This window comes from Orcinus orca, chromosome 20, assembly GCF_937001465.1.
Source record: "Orcinus orca chromosome 20, mOrcOrc1.1, whole genome shotgun sequence".
NCBI lineage: Eukaryota > Metazoa > Chordata > Mammalia > Artiodactyla > Delphinidae > Orcinus > Orcinus orca.
Genome location: NC_064578.1, coordinates 13580330 through 13605294, shown reverse-complemented (window position 1 = coordinate 13605294; position 24965 = coordinate 13580330). Strand labels below are relative to the sequence as shown.

The 24965-nt window shown below is 49.6% G+C and overlaps 1 protein-coding gene, 1 long non-coding RNA gene and 2 other non-coding genes across 14 annotated transcripts in view; 1 reads left to right on the top strand and 3 right to left on the bottom strand.

Moving 5' to 3' along the window:
* LOC125962751 (uncharacterized) overlaps window positions 1-15209 on the bottom strand; it is a 102676-nt gene extending 87467 nt beyond the window's left edge. The window contains exon 1 of the long non-coding RNA XR_007474450.1: window positions 14868-15209. This is a non-coding gene — a long non-coding RNA (uncharacterized LOC125962751). The remainder of the gene's footprint in view (window positions 1-14867) is intronic.
* Window positions 1-24965, top strand: part of VAC14 (VAC14 component of PIKFYVE complex) — a 206075-nt gene that overhangs the window by 102832 nt on the left and 78278 nt on the right. For 2 of the 11 annotated variants that reach the window (XM_049703812.1, XM_049703813.1), the window contains exons 2-8: window positions 20562-20686; window positions 20788-20938; window positions 21245-21412; window positions 22223-22285; window positions 22824-22931; window positions 23480-23589; window positions 23871-23977. The exons of 1 other annotated variant lie outside the window; for it this stretch is intronic. In XM_049703812.1, the coding sequence (XP_049559769.1) occupies window positions 20562-20686; window positions 20788-20938; window positions 21245-21412; window positions 22223-22285; window positions 22824-22931; window positions 23480-23589; window positions 23871-23977 (832 nt within the window). Of the gene's footprint in view, window positions 1-8559; window positions 8956-20561; window positions 20687-20787; window positions 20939-21244; window positions 21413-22222; window positions 22286-22823; window positions 22932-23479; window positions 23590-23870; window positions 23978-24965 lie in introns of those variants that run through there. 8 more of the 11 variants (XM_049703815.1, XM_049703814.1, XM_049703821.1 and 5 more) reach the window with 5 other exon arrangements.
* On the bottom strand, window positions 17497-17567 carry TRNAG-GCC (transfer RNA glycine (anticodon GCC)). The gene has a single exon. It is a non-coding gene; the product is annotated as a tRNA-Gly (tRNA).
* On the bottom strand, window positions 18191-18261 carry TRNAG-GCC (transfer RNA glycine (anticodon GCC)). Its single transcript has one exon. It is a non-coding gene; the product is annotated as a tRNA-Gly (tRNA).

Here is a 24965-nt window from a genome sequence, read left to right as displayed (position 1 = left end):
CTGACAAAACTACCCTTCATCAATGGAGGTGAAATGAAGACTTTTTTCAGATATATGAAAAATTATGAGACTCTGTCCTCAACAAATCCATATTCAAATAAATACTGAAGGGCATTCTTCAGGCAGAAGGAAAATGATCCCACCAATGGAAGCTAGGAGAGGAAGGAATGAAAAGTCACAAAAAAAAGGTGAATCTACAATAACGGTAACGTCATAGGGGATTTTAAACATCTAGAAAATTAAAATATAAAATAATAGCAAAATATGAAAACATGAGTGTAAATGTAAGGCAATGATAGATTTGATAAATCAAGAATATAGAACAGAGGGGGGAAATGAAATTATTTTAAAAATCAATCCAACAAAAAGCAAAAAAGAAAAAAAATGAGACAAATAATAAGATGGTAAATATCAAATCAACGTATTTTTAATTATTAATATGTTAGTAATTATATTAAAAAAAGAAGGGACAGGGACTTCCCTGGTGGTCCAGTGGGTAAGACTCGGCATTCCCAATGCAGGGGGCCCAGGTTCTATCCCTGGTCGGGGAACAAGATCCCACATGCATGCCACAACTAAGAGTCTGCATGCCACAACTAAAAGATCCTGCATGCCGCAACTAAGACCTGGCACACCCAAAATAAATTAATTAATTAATTAATTTTAAAAAAAAAGAAGGGCCAATTGCAGGGATCTGATTTCTAACCACTTGACTCTTCAGGGCCCCAAGACCTCATCTCTTGAGGCTGTATGCCTCTAAAACTCAAGCCTCGGGACTTGCCTGGTGGCACAGTGGTTAAGAATCCGCCTGCCAATGCAGGGGACACGGGTTCGATCCCTGGTCCAGGAAGATCCCACATGCCGCGAAGCAACTAAGCCCATTCGGCCCAACTACTGAGCCTGCACTCTAGAGCCCACGAGCCACGACTACTGAAGCCTGCGCCCCTAGAGCCTGTGCTCCGCAACAAGAGAAGCCACCGCTTGCCACAGCTAGAGAAAGCCCGTGCACAGCAACGAAGACCCAATGCAGCCAAAAATAAATTAATTAAAAAAAAACAAAACTCAAGCCTCTTTATTACTGAGACCTGTATCTCCTTACTCTCAGTATAGCAATTTGATCAGCCTGCAAGCTTACTGCTCTTTTCTTCCAGCACTTTGTTTCTGGACCCTGGGGACTTTACTTTTTTATATATATGTTTGTAGGAGAGGGTATTTTAGGTTATCTTTTCCTCCATTATGCAAAAACAAAAAATCTTACCTGCCCAGTGTTCTTCTTTTAATTTATGTCTCACCAAGCAAGCACAGTAGTCATTTGCATTTTAAAGTATTTTATTGCTAATTGCTGTAGGGAACTAGGCAGTGACTAGCAAAAGTAATGAAGATGAAGAATGTATTAGGACAGCAGTGACAAATTACCATACAAACTGAGAGGTTTAAAACAACAGAAATTTATCCTCTCTCAGTTCTGGAGATTAGAAGTCTGAAATCAAGGTAGCAGCAGGGCCATGCTCCCTCTGAGGACTTGAGAGAAGGCTCCCTCTTTCCCTCTTCTTAGTTTCTAGTGGTTGCCGAAAATCCTTTGTGTTCTTTGGTTTGCAGCTGCATAATTCCAATCTGTTTCCATCATCACATGGCCAGAATCTTCCCTCAGAGTGTGTGTGCTCTCTGTGTCTCTATTCAAATCTCCTTCTTCTTTCTCTTATAAAGATACCAGACACCGGATCAGGACCCACCCTAATCCAGTATGACCTCATCTTAACTTGGATAAAATCTTCAAAAACCTTATTTCCAAATAAAATCATATTCACAAATAACAAGGGTCAAAGACTTAAACATGTTTTGGGGCGGGGGGGGACACAATTCAACCCACACCAGAGACTGTCTCTAAATTTAAGAAGCTGTACAGAGTTCTAATAATTTCTATCCATATTCTGCAGGTCTGGGTTTCTGGAAGTCCCTTGGGCCTCCTGTTTGCTTCATTTCTCTGTGAGTAGTGCTTTTTAAATGACCCTAGCACTCTGAACTTACAACTCCTATAAAGCCCTCTCTACAAAAATGTATCTTTCCAGGTAACAGGCTTCATGGTGTAGTTAGAATAAATTCCTATCCTCCTTGAGGGCAGGGATCAAACCTTTATAATTCCCTAAAACCAGAATAGGGACTGATACCAATAAACTAGAAACCATTCAAGTTACCCTCGTTTCAGCTGTGTTATCTGTTTTTCATGGGACCTCCTGATTAGGTGATTACCTTTTAACTGAGCTCCTCTGCCATGTAGGAAAGATCTCCTTATGGCTTTTCCTCACACCCCACATCCTTGTTTTCCTCCGAGACTACTTGATTGACTTCTGAGAGCAGAACCACTTTACAAAATACGCATTAGTGAAATTGCGTTCAGGTCATCATGCTTTACATTTTTGCTTGGTGTAGTATTTCCAAAGGAAACCACAACTTCTTTAAAAGAAGTTATATGATTACAACTTCGTGAATGCAAATCAGTCTTCCCCCAATATCCTTTTCTCAATTGGTCGTTATCTATCCTCAGTGGTACATTAGCTATTGTGCTTTTTTTTTTTTATTAGAGTCGTCAGGGCTTATTTTATTTCATTTTATTTTTTTGGCCGCGCATGCCGCATCTTCGTTCCCCGACCAGGGATTGAACCCGCGTCCCCTGCACTGGAAGCAGGGAGTCTTAACCGCTGGACTGCCAGGGAAGTCCCTGTGCTCTTTTGTAAGGAGAAAAATTTTACCTTATTTATTCCTTCCAGGTTCTACCTCCATTTTGTTGTGTCCTTTGTATTTTCTTATAAAAATTATTTGAGGGGGCTTCCCTGGTGGTGCAGTGGTAGGGGGTCCGCCTGCCAATGCAGGGGGCGTGGGTTCGTGCCCCGGTCCGGGGGGATCCCGCGTGCCGCGGGGCGGCTGGGCCTGTGGGCCGTGGCCGCTGGGCCTGCGCGTCCAGAGCCTGTGCTCCGCGGCGGGAGAGGCCACAGCGGTGAGAGGCCCGCGTACCGCAAAAAAAAAAAAAAAAAAAAATATTTTAATATAAAACATCCAAAAAATTAAGCCACATAAATTATTTTAACTCCCTGTTGATCAAGAGTTTTATATGTATAACTGATTCACTTTGCTGTACACCTGAAACTAAATCAACTATAGTCCAATAAAAAATTTGTAAAAATTGAGTATCAAATTGAACTCTGAAATAAAAAAAGAATTTTCCTACTTTTTATGTTAACTCAAAAAGATATAAAATCTTACCAATTTTCTTCCTGTATGCCTGTGTGCCCATACCCTCATCTGTGAATGACCTGCCTATAACTTTAGAAAGCTTTTCAGTGTCTTCTCTAAAATTCTTAACTCAGTGCTCATTTTGAAGCTATGCTACTATTGTATCTGAGTAGGATCCTATGGGGCCTTCCCAGCACAGATTCTCCCCTCCCCCATGTCCTCCACCTGCCTCTAGTTTGTAGAAAAGCTTCAGCCTCCTAGGCCTTCCCCAAGTCCCAAAGAACAAAATTTAATCAGAAGTGAGAAAAAACAGAAACAAAGGAAAACAATCAAGCAAGACAAAATAATAATAGTTCAGCCATAAAACAAAGTCAAGGACCTTTAGTTCCTCCTTAAGGGAGGAACTCAGATAATGTTCTGAGCTATATCCTTCGCGCTCTTTTGCAGATGCTGAAACACACACCAGGTGGAAGAAGTTAACTGCATGCTGACCCAGACCAGTTGGAAGCAGAAGATTTAATGATATCGACTCCCAATTACCTCACCAACAACCAATTAGAAGAATGTCCATGAGCTGATCATACACCCCGCAACCCTCTCTCTCATCCTGTCTTTAAAAACCTTTCCCTGAAAGCCATCAGCGAATTTGGGCCTTTTGAGCATTACCTACCTTGACTGCTTGCTTGGTGCGTGCAATAAATGCTGCACTTTCCTTCACCACAACCCAGTGTCAGTAGATTGGCTTTACTATGCACGGTGGAGCAAATACAAGTTTGCTTTGGCAACACTAATACAACTGCTTCAGCCTTCTCAATCCCCACTTCCTTGAGAACTACAAATCTTAAAAGAACTCAAATTAAACGACGGCCATTTTTTACAAGTAAGACACTTAGCTACTTTGGCTGTTTAACTACTTCTACTTTTTAGAAAAATAGAAATAAACCTCTAGAACTGGACTGAAGTCCTTCGGATATCCATACTTCAAAGTGGACTTTAAAACTCCCTGAAATTGGTATAAAATTTCTATGCGTCATATTCGAGTCAACAACTGAGACGAGAGCTTACATTTTTGTAGCGCTTTATACCGCGCTTCAAGTTGCTCAGGAGTCTTTTCCACACTGTCAAGGGCAGGTAAAAAGTTTCTGATAGTGTTGGTGATGGAGAGCCGGAGCAGGAGGCCGGATGGAGGTCGGGAGAGTCGGATGGAGGTCGGGAGAGTCGAGTACGCTTGGGGGAGGTGTAAGCATGGCAGGGTCGGAGGGTTGCTACTGGGGAGGGAAGGAACTGAGAGACACCGCGAAAGAAGAGGAAAAGGGAGCGTCAGGAGGAGCCTCCCTCCAGGGGCGACAAAAGAGGGGCGGGCGCGTTGTCTCTGACACGCGAGGAAAACGACGTGACAGAAGAACCTAGAGGCTGCGAGGAAGCGAACAGAGGGGCTGCCTCAGGGAGGGAAGCAGCCCGGCTGAAGCCCCCCATCTCGAGGCGGCTTGTTTGACTCAGCGTCCCTGCACCTCGGCCGCCCTTATCGTCCTTCTCCCCTCAAGGTCACTCACCACCGAGTTTGTCGGCTCCAGCAAGACGCCCAGCTCCACTCCGCACCTCACGAACTCCCGGCGCCACGAATTCAAATATGAGTTCCGGAGTCCCGCAGCCCGGAAACTCTCCCAGAGTGAAGGACGGATGGACCAATCGAAGCCCGGCTGGCTATAAATATAAAAGGAGGTGGGCGGGGCTAAGGGATGGGGTGGGACCAAACAGCGTTACCACGACGACGGCTTCGGGTGGGCGGGCTGTGGTGATAATGGCCAGAGGGCGAGACTCGGCGCGAAAAGCGGTCCTGTTAGGTGGTCCAGGTGGTTTGGGGCTGAGGCCGTCTCCTCAAGAGTAACCGTGGGCCTGTGCTACGGTCACGCCACCGGCCTCCGTTTCCTTTAGGCTTCTCTCTCACCAAACGACTTTCCTGTCCAGTTATAAAGTGAAAGCTATTTCCCCAAGGTAAGCTTGTAGTACCAGCACCCCTTGTTGGGTAAGGGGTAACAGAAACTTGAGTCCACTTTGTCTCCCGGGGAGCGAGTACTAAAAACAGAAAAGGGTGAAAATGTGGATTTCTAAACATTTAGTAATTTCTTACCGTGTGAATTTTTACTGTATCGTGCACATTTAGTAGTCTTTAAATATTGGATGCAACTTGAGTTACAATTAAATTTACCATTCTAGTTCTTTCTGACCCCAAAATTCCATCTGACCGGTTAACGAACAAAGACCTGAATTTTTAAATTTTCTGTAACAGTCTCAAAGATTCTCTACCTTAAGTTCTTAATCTCACCTAAATCTGAAGGCGGATGGTAAAATGGGCAGGTGCTTTGAGTCCAAACCGTTAGAAGAATCAAACTAATTCAGCTGAGGCTCCTCCTTTCTTAGATCATCACTTGAATCTGAAATAATTGAAACCAGATGCCGAACATGGTTCAATGTGTATCTCATTCAATGCTGATGGTCTCACAGAGGTCTCATTTATGAAAGAAAGTAAACATTGTTGAAATGATGGGGGAGAAATAAGGCTGTCTACAGACAAGTAGTTCTTAGAAAAAAAAAACCTTACAGCTTTGAAACACATCTTGTAACAAACCACAAAGTTGTTGTTAAATTCTTGTCTCCAAAATCTAAAAGAAAACTTCAGCAGAACTTACTGGCTTATCAAGTAGAATTTCTTCCTCTATACTTAAGGCAGAGAAGCATTTATGAAAGCTTAGATCTATATGTGTTTAGATACCTGCCAATCCTTTTCTTAAAATTCCATCTTCAAAACCCCCTGCTAATGAACCAGCCAGCTGCATCTTCATCTGGAGAGTCAACTGGGGAAAGAGTCTCTTCCAAACTCTCTCAATCTGTTGACAAAATTCATTTCCTTGCAGCCATTTGAAGTCCCATTTTCTTGGCAACTGACAACAGGGGACCATTTTTAGCAACTAGAGACCATTCTCAGGTCCTTACCAAATGACCTGTCATAAACAGTTACTGTTGTTACTGTTGACTTCTCAAGGTCAGCAGGAGAATCTCCCTCCCACTTAAAATCTCTTCTAATGGCTTTTAACTACGCACATGATTAGGTCAGACCCAGTCAGAATAATCTCCCTTTTTAGTAACTCACAGTCAGATGATTAGGGACCTCAATTACATCTGCAAAATCTCCTCTATATAACGTAATACTTGTTAGAATGACAGTCCATCATATTTACAAGACTCAATCACAATTGAAGGGAGGGGTTTTAGGGCATATACCTAAAAGGGAGGGATTCTTAGGGGCCATCTCAGAATTCTACCCACCTATAGCCCCTCACTTGTGTCCCATAGATTCTGATCTGTGGATTGAGAATAACACTCCATTTTCAAAACTGTTATAAGCTTTAAGTGAGTGCTTTTCACTCAGAAAAAAGTACCACCAGTGTTATGTTCACATTGTTAAAAAAAAAAGAACAAGCCCAAACTGAGTCACTCACTTGTGCTAAACCCACATCAGCAAATCAAGACTTAATATCTAACCTAATTGTAGTTTCAGCTTCTCCCAGGAATGTGACTTTTAACTAGTTTATCTGAAATTACCTGATCAGCTCTGGTGAGGTAATCTGCATGATAAACACCCCCCTTCTCCAAAGGATGGTGACATACCTGAACCCATCCACTTCCTTCCCAGCCCCCTCCCCCTTCTGCCTATAAAAGTCTTTGAAGCTCTTTGAAACTCCTGTCTGCTAGATGGGATGCTGCCAGAGTCATAAATTGTTGAATAAATCCAATTATATCCTCAAATTTACTCAGCTGAATTTTGTTTTTTAACAATATTAATCCTCATCGTGTTCCACTGTGATATATCCTTGTCCTAAGTTCCTGTCCGCTGCAGAAGCTTATGATAAGGAACTCTGATGCATCTCCCTGTTACTGTATCTTTAGCCACACTGAATCAATAAAGTGCTTTTAAAATTTTTAGCACATAACTTCAATTTCTGTTTCAGGATTTAGTGTGACACTTCAAAGCACTTGGAGGGGCTGCTTTCTAGTGGATCCATCTGGAGGCCTGCAAGCAACACATTTGGGGCTTCTGCTGTCTGTAACCCAGCCCTCCAAGGTAGCAGAGCATGATAACACATCCTGAGTCCCAAATGATGGGGTGACAACCACTGTTGGTACCTGAGATTTTAGGTGGTAGTATAAGCAGGTAGAGTAGGGGGTCCCTGGAGAAAGAGTACCAGGCAAGGCTTTCTTGACATAAGAGAAGTGGCCTAAGCTGTTTTGTGACCTAAATCTGGCCACAATGCCTGCCCTGGAACAGGTCTCAGTAATCACTGATATTAAGGGAAGTAAGGGAATGCAAGAACAAAGGAAAAGCAGTCAAGTAAAACAGTTCAACTATAAAACAGAGTCCTAGTTCCTCCTCAAGGGATGTACATAACAATCTGATACGGTCTTTGAGTCCTGCAAGAACTAAGGCCCCCACCTAGGAGGAGGATGGAATGATGACGGTGACCCTCGTGACTTCAATCAACTAAAGCTTGGACTCTGTCGACTGTGGCCCGAATTCTATGCTGAATTCTCCACTGCTCAAGCCCCTTCATGAATACCCATGTACCTTTAGCTTAAAACTTCCCCAAATTTGCTGTTGGGAGAGACACTGCTTTGGCAGAGATCACTGGTGTTCTTACTTGCTGCAAGAAATAATAAATGCTTCCTTCTCCCTAACTTTGGCTTGGTTGTGACTTTTGGCTCAATACCCACCAAGAGGTGAACCCACTTTTGGGGTCACAATAGACAGATTATTCTGTTTTTAATTGCAATTCAAACCCATGATTATAGGGCATAAGCAAGGCTAAAGTAGGAATTTAAAATTTTTTAAAGTTTGTTGATTAGAGAAAATATTTTTTAAATAATAGTACAAATGGCTAGGATATGGCAAAAATCAAGATGGTGTTACTCTAATTTGGGAATCATTGGCATATGAGAAACTGGCTGGTGACTAAGCAGTGGATGAAGTAGTGGATTCAGTAGATATAGAATAAATTATGCTAACCGAGTCAGGCTCCAAGAGCCCCTTCGTTCTCAGGAACGTGTACAAAAAGAAGCCCACCATGTTCCAAGCCTACCACGTGCAGGCAGTGGAGTGCATGGTATTCACGCCCTACTAAGCAGGCCTCAAACCCTGGGGGTCTACAAGCAGGAGTGAGATGGGAGAAGGTGGAGCCTTGTGGGGGCGTGGCTAATCCACCTGCGGGTGCGTGCGGGGGCGTGGCTGGAGAGGGGCGGGTCCTAGCGGCGGAAGGCGGAAGTCGGTGCAGAGTCACCTGATCTGAGTAACATGGCCGCTGCCCCATGAGCCCGGCAGGTGCTGGCCGGGAGTGGGTCTCGTGAGCTGTTTGGCGGCCAGGGGCAGGGGTACGGAGACGGGATCCAGGCCCGGGTTCCGAGGCGGCGCGCGGCGGCGGAGCGAGACAGGCGGCCCGGGGCGGCGTGGTCCATGAGCCGGCGCCGGAGGCAGCGCGGAGCCGCAGACTCCCCTAGCCCCGGCGCGGCCCGGGCTGCCGCGGGCTGAGGAGTCGCGGGGCTCCGGGGAACGCCCCGAGCTGCCACCATGAACCCCGAGAAGGATTTCGCGCCGCTCACGCCCAACATCGTGCGCGCCCTCAATGACAAGCTCTACGAAAAGCGGAAGGTGGCAGCACTGGAGATCGAGAAGTAAGAGCCGCGGGCACCCGGGTTGGTCGTGGAGAGCGGAGCCGGGACTCGTCCTGATTCTGCAGGGGTCCCGCTCTTCCGGGCAGCTCCTCACGCCTTTGCAGCCAGTGTTGCTACTCCAGGTTTCAGGCCCTTAGGGCCGTGCTTAAGAGCAGGAGATTGGCAGTCCCAGCTTTGCTTCTGACTGTGTGACGTGGGCCAAATTATTTAACCTCCTGGTACCCCGAAGGGGCTGCCGTGAGAACGAAGCAACGAAATGTATGCGTGGTGCTTTGCACAGTGCCTGGCACATGGTGCGTCCTCAGTGTGGTCTCCATGCAAACAAGCAAATCAGAGAGTGACCTCTGATGGGAGGGAGGTAGGAAGCATGAGAATTTGCTAAGGATGTTGACCTGCCTCATTTCTTACCCAGCTTCTGAGAAGTGAAAGGGACAGTAAGTTGACCAAGTGGAGAAATAAGTCAAAACCTCAAGGCTCAGAAGGGCTGTTTATCTCTGTCATATCACGCTTCCCTGAAAGTGAAAGAAGGAATTATTCTTGTTTCTGCACTCTTACTACACGTACAGCAGTACCCTCTTATCTGTGGGGGATATGTCCCCAGACACCCAGTGGATGCCTGAAACCTTGGATGATACCAAGCTCTATATATACTATGTTTTTTCCCATACATACGTATGTATGGTAAAGTTTAAGCACAGTAAGAGAATATCCTAATGACCGGCATCACCAGCATTGCACTTTAGGGCCATTATTAAGTAAAATAAGGGCTATTTGAACATAAGCATTGCGATACCGACAGTCGATCTGATAACCCAGAAGCTACTAAGTATGTGGGTATCATATACAGCATAGATATGTTGGAGGAAGGGTGACTAATGTTCTGGTGGGATAGCACAATATTTCATCTCACCACTCTGAACCGCATACAGTTTAAAACTTAGAAATTGTTTATTTCTGGAATTTTCCATTTAATATTTTCTGACCTGCTGTTGACCATTGGTAACTGAAACTGGATAACGGGGTTCCATTGTATTTGTAACCATGATCTGACATTTTCCTTTTTTTTTTTTAATTATAAAACAAGGTATTTAACTGCGAACATTAAGGTTTTTCTGCTGTTATTTTATATTTGTATTTTTTTTTCCAGCCAAATCGTTGTGATAAAGTCTGGTGGGTGGGTAATTTCAAAAGAGTAGAAAGAGGCAGGCTGTGAAACTGAAAGAATGCCAGTCTGGGCGTCAGGAAATATGGATTGTAGTTTTGCCCTCTCTAACAGGGTAGCCACTGGCCATGGGCAGCTATTTACATTTAAATTATTGAAGATAAAATAAAAATTTTATCCAGTTCCTCAGTCACACTGCCCATATCTGACATGTTCAATAGCCACATGCGGCTGTCAACTGCCATATGGACAGTGCAGATTGTAGAACATTTCCATCACTGCAGAATGCTTTGTACAGCTCTAATCTAGTCTGTTGTGTGATACTCATTCTTTGACCTCCAGCAAGTTCCTTAACTCAGGGTTTCTTAACCTCAGCACTACTGATATTTTTGGACAGATAATTCTTGGTTGTGGTGCGCTGTCCTGTGCATTATAGGGTTTTTAGCAGCATCCCTGATCTTTACCCACTAGACACCAGTAGCTTTCTGTCACTTGTACAACCAAAAATGTCTCCAGACACTGCCTAATGTCCCCTGGGGAACGGACAGTCACCCCGGTTGAGAACCACTGCCTTAACTGCTTTGGGTTTTAGTTTCCTCCTCAGCTAAAGGGTTTGGATTTTACTAAAAGGACCCTCCCTTTCAGCTCTGACATCCAGTATGTCCAGAACCACCTAGCTGCTTCTCTCATCAAGCACCACTTTCTTTTTCTTTTTTTTCTTTTTTTGACTGCACCTTGTGGCTTGCTGGATCTTAGTCCCCTGACCAGTGTCCTATTTGATATGTTCCTCAGAGTATGTGTTTCACAACTTGCTCAGGGACAGAGGGACTTATTTGTGCTTCACCTGGGAGCTTTCTAGTGTCTCTGTTTATAAAGACACTGATCCTATTGGATCAGGGCCACACCTATATGACCTCACTTAACCTTAATTACTTCCCTTATAGGCCCTATCTCCAAATACTGCCACTAGGGTTGTATGAACTGGGGGGTGGGGGGGGACAATTCAGTCCATAACGTTGATCATTTTAAAAAGTGATCACGTGTAAAACACTGTCTGCTTTATTTGGGGGGAGGAGGATTTGGCCCTTGTACATCCCTCATCTCATTTATTTTGCGCAGCTGCCCTACGAGCTAGGTAGTGTTACCCCATTTCACAGATGAGGAAGCAGAGGCTCCTTGAGGGTAAGGAATCATCCCAAGGTTTTGCAGCTAGAACCTGGATCTAAAAACTCAGGTTCTTCTGTCTCAAAAGGCTTCCCCACTACATGAATCGTTTTCCCTTCCGAAAGCAGAACATATACTTAATAAGTTTCATACTTGAACACCCCCATGGTAGTTTTAACTGCCACTTTCTGTTTTCTGGAAACCATCTATCTGCTCGGTTGGCAGAACCAGTACTGCATGGGGTGCTGGAGTGAGGGATTAAAACTCCTAATAAGAGGAGGGTGTTTTATCTTGATGACAGGCCTCTCAGACACTGAAAACGCAGAGATGGATGCTTGGCTCGACTGAAGGACCCGAGACTCTAGACTCTCAAGACCGGGCTGTGGTAGGTGACCAGGATCTGATGGCGAAATGTGTGAGCCTGTTGTGCACAGTCCTGGAGAGCCTTTACCCCACAGCCTGGCTCCAGCACACCCACACAGCTTTCTCAAGGATAAGGCCCTGAGGCTAAGATTTTAGAATGGCTGTGGCAGGTTTTGCGGGCCCTGGGTGTCAGGGGTTATAGTCCCTGATGAGTCCCGAGGACAGGGATGGTGAGACCCCAGGCCCTGCTCTCTGGGAGAGTCTAGCGTGGGGGAGAAACGCCAGCAGGCGCTCTGATAAGTGTGGTGGGTGCTCCCTCACTGCGGTGACAGGGCCCTCACTGCAGGCTGGGAGAGATGATGCCCTTCGTGGTGACCAGGGATGGGCTCACTGGCAAGTCTCTGGTGTTCCTGAACTTTGAGTTCCTAAAGCCAGCAAACGGAGGTGCCCAGGCCCTGCGCCCTGAGAACACCGAAGCTCAAGGAGGGGCTCCAGGATCAGAGCTCCTGAGGGATGAGTCCCTGCCTCCTGGGGAAGGCAGGGTGGGGAGGGTGGCGTGGGGAGCCGGGATCCCTGGGGCTCTGTGATCAGATCAGGGTTGAACTGCTGAGTTTGACCTGGCCTTTTGGAGCCTGCCACCTCTGTAGGGAGACACTGTTTATTACCAAGTGACTTCAGGCAGATTTTGGAGTGTGGGTCAGAATTCCACCCAGCAGATTGCCTCATCCAGGGGTCACAGACTGGCAGCCAGGGGCCGTGTCCTGCCGGCTGACCTGTTTGGTTTGGCCTGGATTGCAGGGTATTTTAAATCAAGAAATTTCACAGTGAAGTTCAGGTTTCTGGCTTCTATTAAAGAATGGGAAGATGTGGCTCTGTGCGGCCCACATTCCCATGTAGCAGTAGGGGACCCAGGGGCCCACCCTCTTCCCCCAGCCAGGACGTGGGCTCCCCAGTTTGCTTCCTGTGTTGGCAAGGTCACTACAGCCTGTCTTACCTCCCTTGGCCTTCTCACTTGTGTCTCCTTCTTGGCTCCTGTAAGCATTTGAGTTTGTGACCTTGGGTTTAACCTCTCTGTGCCTCAGTTAACTCATCTTAAGAAAAAATTGCACTTTGAAAACATTATGCTAAGTGAAAGAAGCCAGTCACAAAAGGCCATGTATTGTATCATTTCATTTGTGTGGATTCATAGGCAAATCCACAGAGACAGTGTAGATCAGCGGTTGCCTAGGCCTTGGGGGAGGGGGGTTGGGGGGAAATGGGGAGTGACTACTAATGAGTACAGGTTTTCTTCCGGGGATGATTTTAAAAAGTCTAAAATTGATTGTGGTGACACTTGCACAGCTTTGTGAATATACTAAAACTCACTGAATTAATTGTACATGTTTAAAGAGTGAATTTATGGCATGCGAATAATGTCTCAATTTAAAAAAATAAGAGTGCCTGTAGGTTGTGTTACAGTTGAGGGAAGCGCTTATTCAGTGGTCTATTGTCACCTGAGATCCAAACATGCCTCCTGCTGTCTCCTTTACAGTTTTTCCACTGATTATACCCAGTGGATGCTCAGTATATTTTGCTACTTAACTAACTCTTGGGCCTTTCCTCAGAGGCAGATGTTCCGCTTTTCCTGTTTAGTTATTGGAGAGTAGTGAGCAAGTGGAAACCAGGTTACTTAAATACTCAGCAAAGCAGATGGAGGAGACGTTTACCTGCCAGATTCTCTTTGGGAAATCGCTGCCTGGATATGTTGCCTGCTTACAGCGTGTTACATAGAGAACTGGGATGGTTCATGGGACTTGTCAAGAAAAAATGGCAGCCCGAAGTCCAGGCTGAAATTTTTACAGCATAGGAATAAACACAACTCTGGATTATCTTTCTGTCCTTCTTGGAGCAAGGAGCAAAGCAGGTTCTCAGTCAGCAGTTAATGAATGAATATGCTCTTGTTAGGTGTGTATAACATCACGGTTTGATTCTGATTTTGCACTAATACTGTTACATGGGCACATGCAGTACAAAACACATTATGTGCATTATTTTATTTAATTCTCTAAAAATAATACAAAGCCACAGCCAAGACTGGCTCCTCTGAAGACACAGAAATGTGCATGCAATGGCAGAAACCTCTGCCACCTCCTGGCCGGGCCATTTGGACATCAACACATGAAATGAGATAGGGCTAAATGAAATAATGCATGTAAAGTGCCTGGCACCCAGTAGGCATCCAACAGGTGGGAGCTTTGATGTTTGAAGAGAGGATAATGTAACCTGGGAGATTTCAGACCTGGTGTCAGAAAAACCTAGGTTTGATTTCTGCACCTCCCATCCATAAGTTGTGTGACCTTGTATGTTCCGTAACATCTCTGAGCCTCCTTTCCCCCATCTGTAAAATGGGTATTATAGTGCCTAGCTCTGTGGCTTATTTTAAGGTTCAAATGAGATAACACGTGTAAAGCATCCACCACATTACCTAGCATGTAGTAAGTGCTCAGGAAATGGTTACTTCTTTCCTGCCTTAATGGTAGAAAACCAGCCCTAGACCTTCATTTCAACATCTCAAGTATGTACGTCATCTGTGTGTACACCTGTGTGTGGTGGAGGAATGCTTCAGAGATGTCTAACACTAGACAGTGGCGAAAATGCATGGAGGAAGCTGCACTTCAGTTGGGGCCTGAGTTCTGCACGAGGGAAGCACCCTCTGTAATTGGGTGTGTGCACTTTGCAGCTGACGTGCTTTAAGAAGATGGGCGGGAGGAACTGGTGTACAGTTGAGGGGGCCTGGGCTTTGTAGGTGCCAAGGTTCAGATCCTCTGTGACCTCAAGAAAGGGACTTGGTTTCCCTGAGGCTCTGTTTCAAATCTAAATGATGAGATGATAATAACTACAGAAGGAGGTTGCTGTGAGGAATAACCAACCCCTGTAATACTTAGAGTGTGTTCCTAGGAAGTGGTCAGCTCCCCAGTCCTCATGCAGCCTGTGGTTGTCCCTGAGCTGCGTTACAGAGGCCGAGGGGCCCAGTGCGGGGCTGTGGTTTTGTTGCTGAGACGAGGCCCCAGGTTCTCCTTGGGTGAAAGACACATCCTGGCCTGTCTGTGGCTCCTTCTCAATCAGGGACAAGGTAGTCGGTGTGGCACTTTGTGAAGTTGAGAGCAGGGTAGAGAGCTTGGAGTTGGCCAGCATTGGGCGTTGTGCCTCCTGGGGAATGGATGTTGCTGCCATCCTGCGACACCTCTGACTAGTTGAGAATGGAGGCTCTGAGCAATCTCTAGAGGATACTTCGTCCGCCAGAGTTTTTAGAGAAATGAAGCAGAAGCAGATCTCTTCTGTGGCACAGAACAGCGATGCGTGTGACCCTAATGTCAGCAAAGTTCACTGGGACTTGTGATCTGGGCCAAATATTAACTTCAGAACTAGTTGAGATCCCCCAGCTGTGGCTCACAACGTGGAGATGAAAGAGGAGACGGGGTGTTCTTTTGAAGAGACACTAGCCTGGAACTGGGGACGCCCGGATTTCAAACTTCACTTCCTCTGCTTCCCTTTGTAGTTGCTTTTTCTCTCTGCCTGTGCCCTGTGGAGAGACCAGGTCCTGCTGACGGGGGCTATTTGGGGCACCCCCAAGGGGTTGGTTCACCCCTAGGCAAACACATGTCAAGTCACATCCTGGCATCGGCATCTGTCCCCAGCCACAGCCCTGGGTACCTGGTCCTTCTCAGTGTGCGTTCTGAGATCCTGGTAGTGGTGCCCTTTGTCCCTCCTAACTTGAATTGTAAACTAGGGGTTAGGCCCATCCAAGTACAGTTCTGATTTACCCAACAGGTTAGGTATAGATGAGCAGGCCACCCCTTGTCACCAGTACGGCAGCCTGGGGCTTTGCCCGTGTTTCCCTACAGCTTGCCCTGCGGCCCCGCCCACCGGCACAGATGGGTCCCTGGGCAGATGCTTACTGATTCCTCACTTACTGTGTGGGGAGCTCTAGACGTGGGGAGGGGGCTGGCGCTCAAGAGGCAGAAAATCGTGCCACCAGTCTGTCCTCAGGGACTCTGGCCTGGAGCTGTGGAGCTAGAAACATGAAACACGTGAGAAAGAACCCGTGACATTCCATGGTGCGGTGCTGGGCACAGACTGCTGGGTGGCCGAGTCCTTCGGCGTTCAGAGGAGGAGTGGTCCTTCCTGGGATGGTCAGGAAAAGCAGGGGGCTGGATGTGAACTGGACTTAAGGCTGGCTAGGATGTGGACAGGAGCCGGAGCTTCCCCATGGAGTGGAATGGACAGGAAGTGTCCAAGGAGTAGCATAGCAGGGCCCAGTAAGAAGCCCTTACTGGAGAGGAAAGTTGTGCTGGGCAGCTGAGCAGTGAGACTGCAGAGGTCAGCCGGCCCTGTCTTGATCACCCTGACTGTCAGGTAGAGAGCGTGGGCTCGGGTCGTGGGACAGGTCTTCCTGCTGTGGCCCCAGGGGTGACCCACAGGGCCTGGCCCAGTGCTCTGAGAACTGGTGGTTTTGGTGAGAACATGTTCTCAGGGTTTCCCTCCACAGGGAACCACTGTTTGTCATTGTCTCGCTCTCCTGGACACTGATAATATTCTTCCTCCGAGAGCAGATAGAGACTTGGGGTTCCAGGCCCTCGGGAACTGAATGGACCATTGTATTTGTTGTGGCCTGGGGTGCCCTGAGTTGCGTCCTGGTAAGATTCGGGGTGGGGGGACCTTGCAGCTGGTGTAGAGCGAACGGGAATGTCGGGGGGTGCTGAACACAGATATTCCCCTTGCCCATCTCCTCCCCCTTCAGGAGACCCTGTTACACTTGCCCGCTGTCACCCGTCGTTAGTGCCCCATTCCTCACGCTCTTCCACCATTTGGTCTCTGTCAGCCTTTGCAGTCTTCAGAGTTCCCTAAACGCTGTTCGAATCCCTACCACCCACCGCTGCAGATCACTCGTACCTTCCGTGGCTGCTCACGGCCACCAGAAGCAAAGGCCACTTCCTTTGCCAAGCACGTGAGTGGGCGCAGCCTCTCTGGCCCTGTCACCCACGTCTCCTCCACCTGTGTCCTTTGTGCTGCCAATCCAAGTGCCTCTGTCCTTCCTCTGAGCCTTTGTTCATGCTGTTCCCTCTGTCTGGGCTTCCTCACCCTGAATGAACACCTACTGATCTTTCAGAACCCCTTTCAAAAGCTGACCCTCATGAAGCCACACCTCACTCCCTCCCCACGAAAGCTGCCGCTTGTGCTCTTTCTCGCCTGCCCCCTCCTCACCTTGCACTGTCTTCACCAGATTTTTTCTCTGTTTTGCATGAAAGTCCTTGAGGCCTCTCTTGTTTCCCCTCCACGGGATTCTGGCAGAGAGCCCCTCAGGGGCAGGGAATGCGTCCCCTTTGCTGTCTCTCAAGTGGGGAGGAGGGCCCTTTCCGGTGGCTCAGGGACCGTTTGTGACCTGAAACAAGGAGACAAGCGAGGAGGTGGTTCCAGGACGGGCTGTGCTGCTGGCAGGGCTGGGTCTTTGCTGCCCTGCTGGAGCCTCATGAATGTCGTTACTCCCACTCTCAGGGCAGCTCTAACACCGGCGGAGCAGAAACACACACGGCCTGGCTTCCCCCGGGGCATTGCAGTCAAGAGTCCCCGGGCAGCCTGTCTGGGCAGGAGGGGAGGCACAGCTGCTTGCAGCGGCTTTGGTGATCCCCACATCCTGGACTCCTCAAGAACAAGGGGACACAAGATCTAGGTCTCTGTGGTTAGGAAACAGGCGTGGAAAACTCAAGCTAGAAAAAAGTCATTCTAGGTTTTTGAGACTGTATCACCAATGCCGTAGGCAGTGTGAAATGTCAAATCCAGTCTCTTAGGATGATAAAAAAAAAGTTTGCTGCTGCATTGGCTGGGAATTGAACCCAGGCCTCCCGCGTGGCAGGCGAGAATTCTACCACTGAACCACCAGTGCTCCAGCTGTGAACAGCTGTGTGAGCACCTCCCTTTAACCCCAGTCCTCTTGTCTGTACGCTGATTCACAGAATGGAAGGCCACATCAGCACAGCTGCAACGGCAGAGGCTTAGGCTCCAGGGCAGGAGAGAAGGCAGGAGGAGGCTGTGTGTGTGCGCGCACAAGCGCGCATGTGTGTATGTGCGTGCGTTATGTGTGTGCGTGAGAAGTTGATTTGCCTTCAGACGTCAGGACAGGAAGTAGAGCTCAAGTCGTTCCTTCTCAGTAGCAAAAAGCCCACTGAGACTCTGGGGACTTCCTCCTCTCTGAAGTGTGGGTCCTCCCATCCCACATTCACGTGGTGTGTTGAGCTGTTTTACAGCTCACAGGCTTCAGCACAGCTTCCTGCTGGAGACTGGCCAAGGCTGAGGGGGTGCAGCAGGAGTCCCCTTACCGGGGGAAGGGTCCCGCAGCCAGTGGTGCCTCTGTGGAGAAGCCAGCTGCTGTTCGTGCTCACGAAGCAGGGAAGTGCGCTCGGAGATTCGCAGCACCCTTGGCTGCTGCAGGCCGGGCGTGACTGAGGAGCTGGATCCTGCAGCAGGATCTCTGGGGGAGCTTGCCAGGAAGAGGCCAAAAAGCAGCACTGCATTGGCCGGGAATCGAACCCGGGCCTCCCGCGTGGCAGGCGAGAATTCTACCACTGAACCACCAATGCTCTGGCTGTTCTCTGGCACACCTGCAGGGCTTTTCTCAAGAGGCTGTGTCTGTCATGACAGTCAGAGAGCTCTGACACATCACTGGGCCCCGTCTGGCTGGTTTGTCCTGTATGAGAATACAGGGGGTTTATGTAGAGCCATCCTTGCTGCGCCTTGTTACACTGCTTAGGGAGGGGGCGCTTATGGAACTGGCTTCCTCCCGAGGCCCTTGGTTCATCCACAGCCCTCAGCCCCCTGGGGTGGGCTTGGTGGAATCACACCCTATAAAGATCAAAGCAAGAGGGCCCTCACAGACCATCTGCGCAGCCCCTTCCTGGAATCCCTGTTTCTGCTCCCACATCCGCCAGCTCAGGAGTCAGGCCTGTTTGATTCACCTGTGGCCACAGTCCCAGGCACAGAATAGATGCCCCCTGCGACTTGCGGGATTGAATCTTTATCAAGCCCTGTAATCCCCATTGAACAGCCTTTTTACAGGAGTGGTCACAGCCTCACAGGACAGCACATTTAGTTAAACAACGCTAATTACTAGCAGGTTCCTGACACCGAGCTGGAACCACACAAACTAATTAGTACCTTTTGAACTTGACTGTCCTTAAAATTCCTTGAGCCAGCTTGAGACCCCCATTTATGCCATAGGCGAGCAGTGTACCTGCTGTGATGGGCACAGAGCAATTAGGCAATGAGTCCAGGCAGCTACTTTGAAAAGTCTGTGATCTCTAGGCCTCCCTCGTCACACCTTCAGCTGCTGCATGGGTCCTAGTCCCTCCCACCTGATGATGGGACAGTCTCCCCCGTCCCATCCATCTCATGGCTTCTTAAAACACCCTTTGACCATCTCTTCAAAACCAGTAAACAGCTTCCCTGTTACCCATGATGTGAGATCCCTTCTCCTGAATCTGAGCTGCTGGGCCAGCTCATCCCAGTTGATTTCCTGCTGTTCTCTGGACCCCAGGCAAATTTGGCTATTTTTCTCTCCTTGCCTTTGCCCACACATTTCCTCCTGCCCAGAACACCTGCTTCCTTCTCTCAGGGTCCCTGCCTCCTCTGAGGTCCAGCTCAGTTCCCACTCCTGGGAAGATGTCCCAGACCCCCAGGCCGCAGCTCCCCAGTGGTTATCTGGGCCCCTCATGCCACCGTTGGCCCTCATGAGGCTTCTCACTGCAGAGATGCTGTGAGCCTCCGAAGGGCGGAGTGTCTTCACGTCCACTGGGCTCTGAAAGGAGACCCTGGTGCCTGACGCAGCTGGGCCTCCCTGTGCTCGCCTCCATTCGGGCAGGGCCTGCCTTGGGAGCATCCCCCCAGGGTGACCACAGGCGCTGCCTCCCTCAGACCCCTCTCCCTGCTAGCATCACCCCCCAGGTGGGCACCGTGCAGGCGTCTCTACCCTTCCTGCCCTGTCCCCTCTCCCTGCTGCTTCCCACTGCTTCGGCCGTATTTCAGGCCCCCCTTCCTGACCCTGATAGCTGCGGTATTCTCCCTTGGAGATATTTCAGTCTCCCTCTGTCAAACCATGCCACCCCCACCCAAGGCAGCCTCTCTGGTCAAAACATAGCCATAAATGTGTCACCCCATTGCTGGAAACCTTTCACCGGCTCGTCTTTTCCTTTTTTGTGTGTGTGTGTGTGTGTGTGTGTGTGTGTGTTTTACGCTGGCCTCTCACTGTTGTGGCCTCTCCCGTTGCGGAGCACAGGCTCCGGACGCGGAGGCCCAGCGGCCATGGCTCACGGGCCCAGCCACTCTGTGGCATGTGGGATCTTCCCGGACCGGGGCACGAACCCGTGTCCCCTGCATCGGCAGGCGGACTGTCAACCACTGCGCCACTAGGGAAGCCCTCGTCTTTCCCTTTAACTGTCCCCAGCCACCCCTTCCACACACCGGACTCCTCACCCTTCCCTAAATACACCATGTCTTTTCGGGGCCCCCGCCTTTAGCCAGGCTCTTCCCTGTGCCTGAGGTTCCCTGCCTTCCTTTCTTTACCTGGAAAAGGCCTGGTAATGATACTAAGATCCGACTCAGATGGCACTTCCCCATCAGCCCAGGGAGACTTAACCTGCGGCGTTCTTGCTTCTGTGGTGTTGCTTGTGTCATGTTGCTACACATCCTTGTTTGTTTGTGGATCCCCAGAAACAATGACACAGACACAGAGGACCACTTGGGTGCATGAGCTGCTTGCAACACTGAGCAAGTATTGAAAGAAGACGGTGGATCACTACAGTTTTGGGGCCCCAGCAGGACATTCACTTGCATTCTCTCAGATTCCCAGAAGTGAGATTGCTCACTGTTCTTCATTCCGTCATAGACAAAGGGAAACGGAAACCCAGAAAAGGGAAAGGACCGTGACCCAGCCAACGCCTCCCAGTCAGCAGCAGAACTGGGAAAGCCCTGCCCCGAGATGCCTGACTCCCAATTCCTCTTTCTAAACAGGTCATCTCCCTCCCTCACCCCAGCCCCGGGCCCCAGAGCCGGCAGTAGCAGGAGCAGCCTGATCCCGCTGGTCCTGCAGCCCCTCTCTGCTTCCTCTCCAGGCTGGTCCGGGAGTTCGTGGCCCAGAACAACACCGTGCAGATCAAGCATGTGATCCAGACGCTGTCTCAGGAGTTTGCCCTGTCCCAGCACCCGCACAGCCGGAAAGGGGGCCTCATCGGCCTGGCTGCCTGCTCCATCGCACTGGGCAAGGTGAGCCCTTCTCCTGGAGGGACGTACACAATAGCCAGGGCCTTGACCCTGACCCCCGAGCCCCAGCAGGGTGTTGCAGACTTGTGATTTCTTTATTGCCATTCTGTCCACATCTCAGACCTCAAGGCTGGCTCTGCGGCCTTGCACCCAGGGTTCTGGGCGTGATCCCTATCCCAGGAAGCTGACTTGCAAAGGGTCTTTCAGCCCAGCCCTCACTCGAGGGCCTGAGCGTCTCCAAGGGAGCCGAGGGCTGGGTCCCCGAGGTCTGACCCATTCTGAGCTGCTTCTGCTTCTACCCCATCGCAGGACTCGGGGCTCTACCTGAAGGAGTTGATTGAGCCGGTGCTGACCTGCTTCAATGATGCTGACAGCAGGCTGCGCTACTACGCGTGTGAGGCCCTCTACAACATCGTCAAGGTGGCCCGAGGCGCTGTGCTGCCCCACTTCAACGTGCTCTTTGACGGGCTGAGCAAGGTGACCGCTCCTCACTCGACTGGGCTGAGCTCACCCAACACACCTGACTTGACCTTTCGGGACCTTGAGTGCTGGCCTCCCTTTTCCCAGATGCAAGGGGAGCAGATAAGCACATGCTGCCAGGGGTGCTTGTTGTCTGTTCAATCTAATGATATATTTTTACATGGGCTTGTAAATATTTATGTTTGTTTTTCCCCCACACCTCTATTAATTTATCTTTAGTGCATTTTACAAAAGCATCAGTCCACCACAAATTGGAGGGGAAAAAACAGTCATTTGAGAGCACTGGCCTCCCTTATAGAAGGTGAAGGTGGTGATTCCATAGTACAGACTGTATTTCCCCTGCAAGGAGAGCGTAGCCCATAAGCTCTAGAAAAAGCTCTGCTTAGAAAGGCTTTGGGTTCCCTGATAGCTTATCGGCACCTCTCTCATCGTCATGGAGTTCTCCTCCCTGAAGTCGTTTCTAGAGGATTAGCCTCACAGCTGATCCGTCCCCTCCTCCAGGAGTGGAGAGAGGACCCAGCATTGTAAGATTGGAAAGCCCTGAGGAAGGCCAACGGGAAGCAACCACCTGACTGGTGGCAGCAAGTCCCAGCGGTCCCTGAGCAGAACGGGGGTCTGCCACATCTCGGCAGCATTGTCAAGTTCTTCTTTACCCCCTTGCCTCCCCTGCCTGTCTTGCATCTGTGCACTGAGAGAGGTGCCTATGTGATGTTCAGGCTGCCCCAAGGCCTTTGCTGTTGGACTTCAGTGGATTCCTTGTCTTATATATTGACAGTGACCCTCTCTCCACCTCTGTCTCTCTCATAGTTGGCTGCTGACCCAGACCCCAATGTGAAGAGTGGCTCTGAGCTCCTAGACCGCCTCTTAAAGGTACTTGTACTTGGTCCCCACTCTTATTTTTAGCTTCTGTTTCCTCCATCTGTCTGTACAGCTTATAAATTCTATCATTGGGATGCTCTTCGTAATAAAAAAAAATTTTTTTTCATTTACATACAGTTAATGGAATAGTGTACAGCTCTATGATGAGAGTATAGAGTTATGTCAACAGCAGGATCAAAATACAGAACCATTCTGTCCCCCTAATGGCCCCTCATGCTGACCCCACCCTGCCCCCAGTGACAGGGCAGTTTATGCTCAGCTCACCAGGGCATTCGAGCCAGACCACAGAGATGCAGGGTTTTGCCTTTTGATTAGTTCTCTCGACCTTGATTCCTGCTTTCAGTGCATCCTTTTTGCTGGTCCTTCGGCCTGTGTGAGGAGGGATGCTCCGGGGGCCTCTCCTGCCTGACTCAGGCTCCGTCATCTTCCTCTGTGTCCGCCTGACCCCTGGAGCCAGCCCGGGCCGGGGATTCAGCCAGGTCAGGCAGCCCCGCCCCCAGCAGGCAGCTCTCATGCCTTTGACCCACAGGACATCGTGACGGAGAGCAACAAGTTCGACCTGGTGGGCTTCATCCCCTTGTTGCGGGAGAGGATTTATTCCAACAACCAGTACGCCCGGCAGTTCATCATCTCCTGGGTAAGGTCCGGCCCCGTGACGCTCCTTCTCCAGCTGTAGGGAGCCTCTAGTTGAGTGAGGTCTGCTCTCTGGCTCACCTGGGCACTTCCTGTGGCTGCGGGGGTGCCTCACTGTTATCCCTCTAGGAGCCAATGACACCAGATCATCCGAAAACACATGTATTCAGCTTTGCCCCCAAAGCCCATCACGTTTGCCTCTGCAGAGGATGTGGTTCCTTCCTTGTCTCCGGAAACACCCAGATTTACCTTTGAAGCCAGCTGTGCTCCTCCAGCTGTCACACCTCTTCTAGCCTTGCCCACCTTTCCCATGGGTTCCCTCCCACACCCCCCGCCCCGCCCCCGGGCATCTGAACTGCCCTGGGGTTAAATTGCCGTTCCCCTGCCCATTGAACAGAAACAACAGCTACTAGCACCTGCTCCCCCATGGGACACTGCCGTGAAAAGATGCCTCAGCAGGGCCCCTTCTCGCTGGCCAGTCCAGAGGATGGGCGAGGAGATGCAGGTTCTCTGGCTGCTGACTTTCCCTGATGGTTTCCTCCCCTGGGGCAGATCCTGGTTCTGGAGTCCGTGCCAGACATTAACCTGCTGGATTATTTGCCGGAGATCCTGGATGGACTCTTCCAGATCCTGGGCGACAACGGCAAAGAGATTCGGAAAATGTGAGTGGAGGAGGAGAGGGGCAGGCGGCTGCAGGGGCCCCTCGGCGCGTACGCATACCCCACACCCAACAGACAGGCGGCGGCAGGAGAGCACAAAATTCACCATCCTCTTCCTGGCTCGTGTGCTTCCTGCTTTGAAGAGCTAGGAGATCATCCACCCCCAGCCTCTGAAAAATGTCCATCTGACAAGTGTGTCCCACAGAGCACAGCAGACATGGCACCACTGGTGGAGGCTCCTCTGGCTACATGAGCTGTCTCCTTTCTCCTTTGCTCATTGGTAGGTGTGAGGTGGTCCTTGGAGAATTCTTGAAGGAAATTAAAAAGAACCCTTCCAGTGTTAAGTTTGCTGAGATGGCCAACATCCTGGTGATCCACTGCCAGACCACGGGTGAGTGTGTAAAGGCCCCAAGGCCACCACCACCTCCTCAGAAGCACCTTTCTGTCTCCCCATCTCAGAGAGAGTCCTCGTGGGAGTGTGAATCAGTGTGACAGCGGGTCCTGGAGCAGTGGGTCCTTGTGGGAGAGATTCTGATTCTGTCAACATGGAGGCCCTTTCACTTGGTCTGACCCTAGAGGGGAGTCAGATCTGGAGGCCTTCTTGCTGGCAAGCTTGCCATTAGCACTGTGATTGAAATGCTTGGAGATTGAAGTCGTGTATCTCTTTGCTTCTACTGAGTATCAAGCCACCACAAAATGCAGTTACTTCACATAGCAGTCCCTTGGTATTGTCCTGAGTCTTCGGGTCAGCTGGGTGGCCCTGCTCCCCTGGGCCAGGCTCAGCTGGGCTCAGTCATGTGCCTACAGTCAACTGGAGGGTCGGCTGAAGTGTTACTCATGGTCAGTGGTGTCACTCATGTCTGGCTGTTGCCAGCTGTCACGTGTGGCAACAGGAACAGTCGTTCCAGGTGTCTCATCATCCAGTGGGTTAGCCCAGGTGCATTCACATGGCATCAGTGGATTCCGAGAGGCATGATAGACGTGAGCAAGGCCTCTAAGGCCTAGGCTTGAACCAGGCACACCATCACTTCTACCACCTTCTCTTGGACAAAATAGCAGGGCTGGCCCAGATACCAGGACGGGGGAAGTAAACTCCAGCTCTTGATGAGAGAAGCCACAGAGCCCCATTACAGGGGAGTGGACACGGGGGGGGATAGAGAATTGTGGCTCCTCTTACAATCAGCCACAGCGTTGTAATTCCGTGTCACCCTGGTACCTGTATGTTCCTTTGGAAGGAAGAAGCAAGGGCGAGAGTATTGGTGAGGCTCGAAGCTGTGCCAGCCCTCAGGTGCCCTCCAGTTCTCCAGTCCCATTTGTGGACATGGTCAGTGGGAGGGGCGCTCTGGCTGCTCACGCGGACCCCCTGGAACCCACCAATT